This window comes from Lygodium microphyllum, chromosome 23 (assembly GCF_053477565.2).
Source record: "Lygodium microphyllum isolate KBCC chromosome 23, Lygodium_microphyllum_v1.1.10, whole genome shotgun sequence".
Lineage (NCBI taxonomy): Eukaryota > Viridiplantae > Streptophyta > Polypodiopsida > Schizaeales > Lygodiaceae > Lygodium > Lygodium microphyllum.
In genome coordinates, this window is record NC_141157.1 from 101,666,052 (window position 1) to 101,677,075 (window position 11,024).

The following is an 11,024-nucleotide window of genomic DNA, read 5'->3' on the forward strand; positions in this document are numbered from 1 at the left end:
AATGCTAAGCATGGCACAAAATGCTATGTAATTCTACATCCATATTTCACCAAATCTATTGCACACAATAATTGAGGGTTTGTTAATCAATAGATCCAACACATTTCAATGATATGCCAACAAACTGATATGCTCACATACATTTCTCGATGACATATGATGACTCTATGGCATGGCTGGAAGTTTTGATGATGGACTTTAGGGGAGTTCTACACTAAGGACATGTATAGTATACCTACCAAGGCATCTTCCTAGAAAAAAAAGGAAAAATTTCATCGATCCCTAGGAATCTTTTATGCTATCTCCCCCTTCTTTTGATATTCTCTTTCTAGCTCTATTGGGCTAGCACATAGGAAATATGTCAACGTTATCATAGTGTTCTCATTCTCTCTCTCTCTCTCTCCAACATTTTGATGATATTTAACGATCAATTTTACCAAATCTAGCATGTATATTGCTAGCATATAGTATGCACACTATAAGGTTCTAGATTTTGAAAACTCTTAAATATACATTGCACTTATAAGCCTTGACAAACATAAGTAGCCCTAAACATTCATTACTTTATAATCCTTGATAAACATGTTACATAAGCGCTGAGTCACATGTGTTTCCTCATGAGGACTTTTTAATTTAGAGAGAGAGAGAGAGAGAGAGAGAGAGAGAGAGAGAGAGAGAGAGAGAGAGAGAGAGAGAGAGAGAGATATATATATATATATATATATATATATATATATATATATATATATATATATATATATAATATATAAATTTATTATTAACTCTTCTTGAGTGGCCCATGCAGACTACCACACTTTATATCATTGAGTTCCAATGGCAATGGCTTAAGAAGCTATCGATCAAGTTGTGACCATCACACACGGTGGGCTATCACATAACATAAGTGTAAGATTTAATGTAATGGTGAGCATCACATGAAATGCTATGTAATTTTGTATCCATATTTCACAAAATATATTGCACATATCTACAGAGAGTGTGTTAATCAAATGGATTCAAGTCGATCACATTGCCAACCATATGATATACTCACATGCATTTCTTTACTGTATGGTATACACACATGCATTTTTTAAGAATTGATGTCTTTATGCCATGGATGGAAGTTTCGAGAATGCTCTTTAAGGGACTTCTATCCTAAGCACATTTATAGTGCACCCACAATTTTTTACAGTAATCATTAGTGTTGTTTGCCCCTTCTTATGATCTTCTCTCCTTCTAGCTTCAAGCGGTAGATACATAGGAGTATACATGAACTTTATCATATTATTCTCTCTCTCCATCGAATTTCTAGTTATTGAGACTCATAAGACTAATTTTACAAAATCTAGCCTTCACGTCATTCTCAAGACACGATATGCATATTATACATGTTCTAGGTTTTCAAAAAGCCCGAGAGAGAGAGAGAGAGAGAGAGAGAGAGAGAGAGAGAGAGAGAGAGAGAGAGAGAGAGAGAGAGAGAGAGAGAGAGAGAGAGAGAGAGAGAGAGAGAGAGAGAGAGAGAGAGAGAGAGAGAGAGAGAGAGAGTGTGTGTGTGTGTGAATCTTTCAATTATAATATAGTATAGAAGAATAGATAGGAGAAAACAAGTGTTTATTGAGTGAATCTTAACTTGCCTAATATACTTAACAAGATTTGAAGTCCTAGCTTGTTCAAAGTTTGACCTTCAACATATGAAGGCTTTAGCCTTTAGCTGCACTTTTAATAGAAGGCAAGGACTTCACATGAAGGTCTAGGAAGCTCTCAAGGCCATTGTAGCCTTCAAATTTCAGAGTTTTCAATGTTTGCATAAGGCTTGATTCACTACTACGCAGAGCTCTCCTTTGTTTAGCTTGTCCAATAAAATAACCCCTTTTGTGTTGTGTGCCTACTTTTTAGACAATGGCTTATGAGAAGGCCTATTTGTAAGACTAAGGCCTGTTTCACATTACCCCGCGCAGTCATGGTAGTGTCAAAACTGTCTGTAGTTTTGTTTACGTGTATAGAACACCCAAATTGATCAACAAAGCTACCTTGGCCCACTAATAAGAAGCATCTCCCTCCGGCTGATTGGCACAACTTCAACTCTTGCCAGGCATGCAGTCATCCGACCTAAAAGTTCAAGCTTATGGGCAGTGCCCCAATGATATAAATTTCCTTTCATACTGCAATATAATTTCACGCAAATTCCATTAAAAAAAAAACAAAAACAACTATCCGGAGCTCGGCCACCTGGATGGGCGGGCTCAATTGCTGGCTCCAAGAAGGGCGCCGGCAGGGACCGTTGGTGGGGCCCAGGCGACGAAGGTGGCGTACGCGCGGCCTGATGGCGAAAACTATTGAATTGAATTATCAAAAGGGATTCAAAAACTCGGAAGAGCCGTTGGAAGAGGCCGGCAAAAGGCAAACAGGCTCGCCTGCGCACGTGTAATACTCTAGCTGTGGCCACGTCAGAGCACAGCCGTGCATCTCCCTTGAAACATGCTTCGTGGCAAGCACGACCCCGCCAGGGTGGGCAGTTCCAAACAGCCATGCTAGGCAGCAGCCTCTCTAAACTCCCTGCTAAAGCCCTCGCCAGACATAGCGGCACAGTCAAATCTCTCTCTCTCTCTCTCTCTCTCTCTCTCTCTCTCTCTCTCCCCCATCTCGCAACCCCCCCCCCCCGTGCTCCGTCCCTAAACCATCGTCAACGGGAAGCCGAGGGAGCTGCAGAGAGACAGCTTCCAAGCCTCTCCTCAGACACCTTCCCCCCTTCCTCCCTTAGCCATCCCCTCTCCTCTCCCTCTCTCCTGAATACAGCAGCCCAGCCGGCCGCTGCATCACTAGCAAATGCTTGCTGAAATCCCGAAAATGATAACGATGCAGCCGAAGCCTCTTGCAGCCTCTGTAACAGGGATGCTGATGCCCGCGTAACATTAGAACGGATGCTTTCTTCCCTCTCGAAAGGACGTTTATCAATGATTCCAGCTTGAGATCTTGCGAAGATTCATCAAAGAAGGCACGGAGCTTTTAGCAAGAAAGTTTAGGTCATGGATAGCAACGCCGTTATGGAGGGAACTTCCCCTTCCGTTCCTGCTTCTGATACCGCAAACGGCTCTAATGAGGGACCACAAGCTGTGAAAGTTGCAGTCCACATACGGCCTCTAATTGGAGCCGAGGTGTTTCAAGGCTGCAAAGACTGTGTCTCGGTTGTTCCTGGAGAACCTCAGGTAGCTCTTATAATAGGAGTGATGTTATATTAAAAAGATGACAGATTTCACAGTGTAAGGTACAGTGCCATGAATCAGGCCCATCGTAAGAAGTTCACACCGCAGTTTGATCTGTACTTTGTTAACCTCTCATGAGACCTTGACCATCCCTTCTTTTGATGAGGTGCATTGTTTCGTTTGAGCCGTCTATTAATCAAGAAGGAACGCATCAGGGTATTAAAATACAAGCCACAGCACGCTTTTTGTGCTTCATTTTTTAGCCATTGGCAAATGCTCTCTCACGTCTGTTAGCTAGATGGCAAATGGCTTGCCGTTGTCGTGTTGTACTATGTTAATTCAGCAGTAAAATATCAGTGGCAGATTCATATTTGTGGTCAACTGCATGTAATGAGATGATTATAGCTGAGCTGTTCCTTGTTGTATCTGTGAAAATACCTTGCAGGTTCAGATAGGGAATCATAGCTTTACTTTTGACCATGTATATGGAAGTACAGGGTCTCCTTCGTCTGCCATCTTTGAGGAGTGTGTTGCGCCACTGGTGGAAGGCCTATTTCAAGGATATAATGCCACTGTGCTTGCATATGGACAGGTTCTCTTTCACTTTTAAGTCATGGAAGGTTGTGATGCCATTTTCATTTCCAACAAAATTGACAATGAATTTTTGGTGTCCTTCAGACTGGTTCAGGGAAGACGTATACCATGGGGACTGGGTATACAGTTGGTGGAAGTACTGAAGGAGTCATTCCCCAAGTAATGGAATTGATCTTTGGTAAAATTTCAGTTCTCCGGGAGAAGTCAGAATTTCAGATTCGAGTTTCTTTCATAGAGGTCAGTTGGGCACTGTATGCATGCATGCATTTCCAAACTTTATAAAGTCCAACTCTTGTATCAGTGTAGCAGGATTTGGTCCATTTAGGAACATCAACACCGTAGTTGTTAATCACCTGAAAAACCTTCTCAGATCTTGAAGGAAGAGGTGCATGATTTGCTGGATCCCAATCCGCCCATTGCAGTCAAATCAGAAGGAGCCAATGGTTTTGGGTCCAAAGCAGGTGCACCTGGAAAACCACCCATCCAAATACGTGAAAATACAAATGGAGAAATCACACTTGCAGGCGTGACAGAAACAGATGTCAGCAGCTTAGATGAAATGGCTGCATGTCTAGAGCAAGGATCTCTCTGCCGGGCAACAGCGAGCACTAACATGAACTCTCGCTCCAGGTAGGTCCTTCATCAAGCGCACACTTTATATAACTGAGCTCATCTGCTCTTTAAAATGTGTTCTCAAATGCAAACTTGTGCTGCTTTCAGCCGATCCCATGCTATCTTTACAATCTCACTAGAGCAAAAGCGCAAATTAGATCTGCCTGCTAAGTCAGGTAGCCCTAGTATGGATGATACTGGGGATGATTTTTTATGTGCAAAGCTGCATTTGGTCGATTTGGCAGGATCTGAGAGGGCAAAAAGAACAGGGGCTGATGGAGTTCGCTTTAAAGAAGGTATGACATACACTGATGTAATATTATGCTGTTTGCCAGGAATCCTCCCCATCCTGGATAGTTATTGAATGGGTACCTTGTGATGTAGGTGTACACATTAATAAAGGCCTACTTGCACTTGGTAATGTGATAAGTGCTCTCGGAGATGATAAAAAGCGCAAAGAAGGTGGACATGTGCCATACCGCGATAGCAAACTCACACGTCTTCTACAAGTACGTCACTTGGGGTTTGTGTCTGGGGACTGAACCAAAACGGCATTCTGCACACTATACAAGTTTAAACTTCAATTTTACTGATTTGCTTCACTTGCAGGATTCTTTAGGAGGGAACAGTCGGACAGTAATGATTGGTAATTCTCCAAGCTTGTACATTTCTTTCACACTAATCCATTTTATGAGAATGTTATGTTTGTTAAGCTTTTGTGATGTATTTGATGTATGCTTTACATAAACCAGATGCTTATGCTTTTAAGAAACCCACCTGACAAGGTTATACAATGTGATGTAGCATGCATCAGCCCTGCTGATTCAAATGCTGAAGAGACTTTGAATACCTTGAAGTATGCCAATAGAGCCCGCAATATTCAGAACAAGCCAGTTGTAAGTGACATTTTTCATTCATTCCCAATATTTCATGGTGGATTTTCTCACCAAAAGATGACACTAGCAGATTAATTTATTCAGGTGAATCGTGACCCTATGGCGGCAGAGATGCAGAGGATGCGACAACAGGTGGAACTTATGCAGGCTGAGCTTCTTTGTATCAGGGCAGGTGGCTCATTTGAAGAGATACAGGTAATTAAATAGCTAGATTTCACAGGCAGGGCAGAGTTTGCTTGCCTTGGTACAAGCTAATACATTTAGCCCGTGCTCAGATTTTGAAGCAAAGAACGGCATGGCTTGAAGCAAGTCTTGCAGAGCTTCAGCAGGAGCTCAAAGTGGCCCGTGACAACTTGCAACTTGGTGCACAAAGAACACTGGAAGCTGAAGTATCTCATTTTTCCTGAAACTCGATTTTTTGAAAATATCTTATTTATGGTGAATTGAAAATTTATTCTTTACTAAATTTTAGTTTTTAAGTAGGTTGCTAGAGATAAATTGCAGCTTAAACTTGATATGCTGCGCAATGGCAAGACCTGGGAAGAGATTGATGATTCTAGTGAACCTCAGGTATCTTTGTGCTTCATATTCTCAAGCTGATGCTGGGCTCATACTTATCCTAGTTTGCTACTTACAGAAACTTGCTTTGCTACTGTTGCCAGGGTGAAAGTCTGCTAGATTCTTATGCAGCAAGAATTAAGCATCTCGAACATGAGATACAGCAGTTACGAAATTCAGACTCTCGAGCATTGATTTTATCTCAGCATCAAAATGCCCTTCAATCAACCAGATCTGATGCTCTTTTGGCAGTTGATATAGCCAACCTTGACATGCCAGAAGGTGGTGTTTAAGCACTTCAATCTTAGTGTAATCATTTATAGGTAAGAGAAGAGTAATCTAAGTGCTGTTTGTCACATGCTCTTTGTAGGTGCTGAGAGTGGGGAGGTGGAAGAAGAGACAGTAGCAAAGGAGCTGGAGCATGCACAGTTGCAAGATTCTTTGGATAAAGAGCTTCAAGAGTTGAACAAAAGGCTTGAACAGAAAGAGGTATTGCACTTGAAATTCTTGCTCCCAGGTGAAAAAAACAGAGTTCTACACATGACAACAATTCAGATAGATTTTATGCCCATTTTAAACTGCTATTGTTAAGATTCTGATGTGACTTATGCATTCACATATGACAGCCCTGATAAATTATATGCTTAACATACCTATTTTGAACTATAATTGTAAAGGTTCCGCCTAAGAAACTTCTTGAAATCTTGGTCCAGGCTGAAATGAAGACTTTTACAAAATGTGATGGTGTGGTCCTCAAGCAGCATTTTGAAAAAAAGATTGTAGAGTTGGAAGAAGAGAAGAAAGTTTTACAGGTGAATCAGTTGTTTCAGGTACCAACCTCCAATGCAGAATTGTTCCCTTTGAATCTGACTCTGTGTTTTATACTGATGCAGAATGAAAGGGATACCTTGTTGGCTGAACTTGCAAGCCTCTCTAATACATCTGATGAACAAAGCCACAAAATGCAAGATACTTACATTCAAAAAGTCAAGACACTAGAAGCCCAGGTTTGCACAAGTTAGTTTTAGCAAGATGAACTGGATTGTGATCAACATTCTGTTAACATTTGGCAACCGTCAGATTTTAGAGCTCAAGAAGAAACAGGAGAATCAAGCTCAGCTGCTGAAGCAGAAGCAAAGGAGTGATGAAGCAGCCAAACGATTGCAAGATGAGATTCAAAGAATTAAGTCACAGAAGGTGTGATTGATCTCAATCTGGTCATGCTGCTGCCTCATTCTGTATCAACAACAATATCTGATGAACTCATGATATGCCAGGTACAACTGCAACATAAAATTAAACAAGAGTCTGAACAATTCCGCCTTTGGAAAGCATCTCGAGAAAAAGAAGTCCTTCAGGTAATAATAATTTCAGACACCTCATCTATCTGTATGGTAAAAAACAAGCTTTATAACAGGGGTGGTGGTGCAACAGTTGAAAAAGGAGGGCCGAAGAAATGAGTATGAGATGCATAAACTGCAAGCACTCAATCAACGTCAAAAAATGGTAAATAATGAAAAGCCGAGTGAAATTAAGATTTGTAGTATTTTGTACTTGTATAGAAGGTAAATGTGAGTTTCCAAACTAGGTCTTGCAAAGGAAGACGGAAGAGGCTGCTATGGCCACTCGTCGCTTAAAAGAACTTCTCGAAACCAGAAAACCAGCAAAAGATAGCGCAACTGGTGAGTCATTTGATACTTAAAGCTTAAACGATGTAACAAAATAGCCAGGGCTATCTTCCTTCATGTTCCCTCTCTCTTATTGATTCTTCATGGACAGTTCTTTGATCTGTGTGATAAATCTAGCAATTCTTCTGGAATTTCCAGAGAACTTCATTGCTGTTTTTAGTTTTTCAAAGTTCAACTTTGTTTTATATGGCATAGTCTACCTGAAAAGTCTGCCATGCCCAGTTATTAACTCGAAATATCTTGTCTTGCACTCATTCTTCAGGAGCTCCTACTGCAAATGGGTCAAGTGGACAGGTATAATTCAGCTAATACATTGCTGAGCTGCAATAATCCTTGTTCTAACTTCTCAATCTAATTTGCTTCAAAACTATCTTCAGCAGGCTAATGAAAGGGCTCTTCAACAATGGTTGGATCATGAACTGGAAGTTGCAGCTCATATTCATGAAGTCCGAACCAATTATGAGAAGCAGACTGATTCGTGAGTATTTCACGATTATTTCTCCTTTTCTGTTAGCTCCTGTAAGTTTAGATGTAAATGCCAAGTGGATTTGCAGGAGGAGTGCCCTTGCCAAAGAACTTGCGAAGCTCAAAACTGAACATGATTTACAGACTAATGCTACTTCATTGAGGTAAACTATCTTTAATTTGCCCAAGCTTTTCCAAACACATGGAAGTAGAGTAATGAAGGTGTTTCCTTCTGTAGCTCTCGGTTGATGCCACCTTCCACTATGTCACCTGGAGCAAGGGAGGCAAAAATTATTTTACTTGAAAGGATGTTGAGTGCCTCTTCTAGCACACTTGTTGCTATGGCCTCACAGCTTTCTGAGGCAGAAGAACGAGAGCGTGCTTTTACAGGGCGAGCTCGCTGGCAACATGTGCGGAACATGGAGGATGCAAGAAAGTTGCTGCAGTACACCTTTAGTGCAGCAGCAGATGCAAGGTCCATTTCACTTTTCCAGACAGAAACTTCTGCACTTGACTAAGAGTTTTATTACTTTTCAGATAATTGTTTTAACTGAAGACAATTACATTTTGACAATCAAATGAGTTATTCTTTTGGTATTCATAATACAGGTGTCGATCTTTGGACAAGGACCTCGAGAACAAGGAGTTGAAGGAGAAAATATTTGAGCTCACAGAGTTGCTTAAGCAAAGTGAGGCTCATAGACAGGAAAGAGAGAGGCAGCAATATGCCAGGGACCAATATATTGCAAAAGCATTTGCATCTGCTTTGAAGGTTTGTTGCCTTGAGTGAGTAGAACTGTTTACAAGGTATCTTTTAGCTATGGATGATTACATATTGCTGTTTTTTGTCTTCACCCAGGTTGGCACTAATGCTGCTATGAAGGGCTGCATGGAAGACCTTTCCCGTCAGCTCTTGCAAATTGGTGATCTTGGACCAAGACAGTTACAGTACTCAGACAGCTGCCAAGAATTGACTGCAAGTGGGGATAATAGTCCACAGAAGGTAAGTTCTAAGAGCCTTGTGATATTGATCTGTCTTTTTAGGTTTTAAAGTATGATTCTGTATATCTGGAGCAGATCTTGTGTTGACCTGATGTTTTATTCCATCATCTCTGGGTGCAGGCTTCATGCAGTTCGCAAAGCGGTACTAGCACAGACCCTGAGGTAAGTGAAGCCTCAGAAAGGGAGTCTGATATGGACATGGACATTGATGATGACATTGATGATGATGCATCTGATGAGGATTGGAGTATGATAGGAGAGAGGCGACCAGTCAGGAGTAAGAATCGTAGGTCGAAAGGGGATAAGTCGCAAATTGGATCACAACGAGAAGTATTTCACACTGAAGAAAGCAAGCCAGGGCCAGGTGCTCAATTGTGCTGCTCTTGTAGCAGATTTTCTGGCTGTAAAACAACTAAATGTGAATGCAAGGCTGTGGGTTCTCTGTGTGGATCAAACTGTACTTGTTCAGTTAAGAAATGTGCAAATAGAGAAGCTGGGGCTGAGGAAGCAGAGGCTGTTGAGGTGGAAGAAGCCATGGAAACCCTTAGGTTGCAGAAGGAAAGCAAGAAAGCACAGTCAGACTCCTGTAACGAAGGTGCTGGTAACAAGGATGTTGAACGAGCAGAGAAAGTGTTGGCCAGACATGGTGCGTTGGTCCTTGAAGATGTATGGAATGATGAGTTGCAAACTGGTCTAGGATTGACTACCAGAAAGGGCCACACTTTGGATGCTCATCATAAAGGAATCTTCCGCAAGCCACTTTCAGACATTGGCAACAACACACCGGTTAGCTTTTAAATGTTTTTGGCATGTTGACTTATGTTGCAGTGAGGCAACATTGTATGATAATGACTAAAGTGAATTCATTACAGGCAAAAGATGTGGGAGGCCAACCACCGATGACGAAGCAACGCAAGCATTGGGCAAAAGCCTTGGTGCAGTTGGTTCCAACTGCCAACAACACTGCATCACAGCATGCGAATTCTGTGGATGTGGCTGCTGTTGGATCCCATACCGGATCTGAGGTAACAGGTGGCCAACAACTTGGCATGAATCAGCCAACAGAAGCCTTGGGGGGAGCAACACCATCCTTGGGTTTGGAGGCAGCAACAGCTGTCATTATCCCTGCTGGTAGGTCTGCTGCAGATCAGGCCACTCAGAACAATGATGCCACTGTTAGGTCTGCTGCAGATCAGGCAGAGGGGCAGGGGGGCTTGCACACACAAAACCTTCTGGTAAGAGATGGTCCAGTCCACTTTCCTGGAAAGCTTCCCCTTAGGAATGTGAGAAAGAGATCGAGCCCGCCTTCCAGCCCCCTGAGAGCTCGCAATGCTGGTGGAGGTGCCGTGGAGGAAGCTGGTCCAGCATTGACCAAAAGGCCCGGCTATCCCGGAAGTTCGATGAGTCCAAGAGGCCCAGGAAGAGGAGCAGCGGTGCAGGAGAAGGAGAATGCATAGGTAAACAATCATCCACTCAATGATTGGCTTATGAATTCAGGAGCACCTTGCTCTCTCACCCCAGTATAGTGCAACACAGTACACCTTGCTCTCTCACACCAGTATAATCGAATGCTGAGCTTCAACAGCTTGCTGACTAACAGTCTAACAGCTGAACTATTGGATGGAGTCTTGTAGCTCTGCGCTGTACAAGTGTATCAATGTTACTGCTGTCTTCGTATTCTGTAAATTGCAGCAGGCAGAATTTCCCAAGGAAATTTTGCGTTTGCAGTGCGTGCATGCACTGCAGCGGCTGCTTGTAATTCTTTCATCAGTATCTGCGTAACAGGAGATGCTGGCTTTGTGGGGTGATATCTTGTATGTATATAACAGTTTGTCTCATGAGTGTTGCCTTTTAGAGCAGTTTTTAAAATATGTGCACCAATAAGTGCTTTATTGGCTCTTTACTCTCTCTCCGTATCTCCCCAATCTTCCAATGGTTTTCAGGGAGGCCTCAGTCCAACTGGAAGGAACAAGACAAGTCAGAAAGTGATAAACTGAGTGTCC

The 11,024-nt window shown here is 42.2% G+C and overlaps 1 protein-coding gene across 2 annotated transcripts; it reads left to right on the forward strand.

The window, feature by feature from the left end:
* Positions 1–2,644: 2,644 nt before the first annotated feature.
* On the forward strand, positions 2,645–10,891 carry LOC148016540 (kinesin-like protein KIN-4A). Of its 2 annotated transcripts, none has more exons than XM_087663669.1 (27): positions 2,645–3,209; positions 3,652–3,798; positions 3,885–4,037; positions 4,171–4,430; positions 4,521–4,708; positions 4,797–4,921; positions 5,022–5,058; positions 5,217–5,308; positions 5,393–5,503; positions 5,584–5,697; positions 5,792–5,878; positions 5,971–6,148; positions 6,237–6,355; positions 6,580–6,678; positions 6,760–6,873; positions 6,947–7,063; positions 7,144–7,224; positions 7,301–7,372; positions 7,455–7,548; positions 7,817–7,848; positions 7,932–8,032; positions 8,109–8,183; positions 8,258–8,494; positions 8,629–8,791; positions 8,879–9,022; positions 9,142–9,807; positions 9,894–10,891. In XM_087663669.1, the coding sequence occupies exons 1-27, from the start codon at positions 3,030–3,032 to the stop codon at positions 10,476–10,478; spliced, it is 4,371 nt and encodes a 1,456-aa protein (XP_087519795.1). In that variant the 5' UTR covers positions 2,645–3,029; the 3' UTR covers positions 10,479–10,891. The 2 variants fall into 2 exon arrangements, with proteins under 2 accessions (XP_087519795.1, XP_087519796.1); XM_087663670.1 differs by having other exon boundaries at positions 7,935–8,032.
* Positions 10,892–11,024: the final 133 nt, after the last annotated feature.

Coding starts and splice junctions, on each gene's coding strand:
- LOC148016540 (XM_087663669.1), top strand. CDS start 3,030: ATGGATAGCAACGCCGTTATGGAGGGAACTTCCCCTTCCGTTCCTGCT. Junction 3,799..3,884: donor CTGTGCTTGCATATGGACAG/GTTCTCTTTCAC, acceptor GGTGTCCTTCAG/ACTGGTTCAGGGAAGACGTA. Junction 7,549..7,816: donor AGCAAAAGATAGCGCAACTG/GTGAGTCATTTG, acceptor CTCATTCTTCAG/GAGCTCCTACTGCAAATGGG.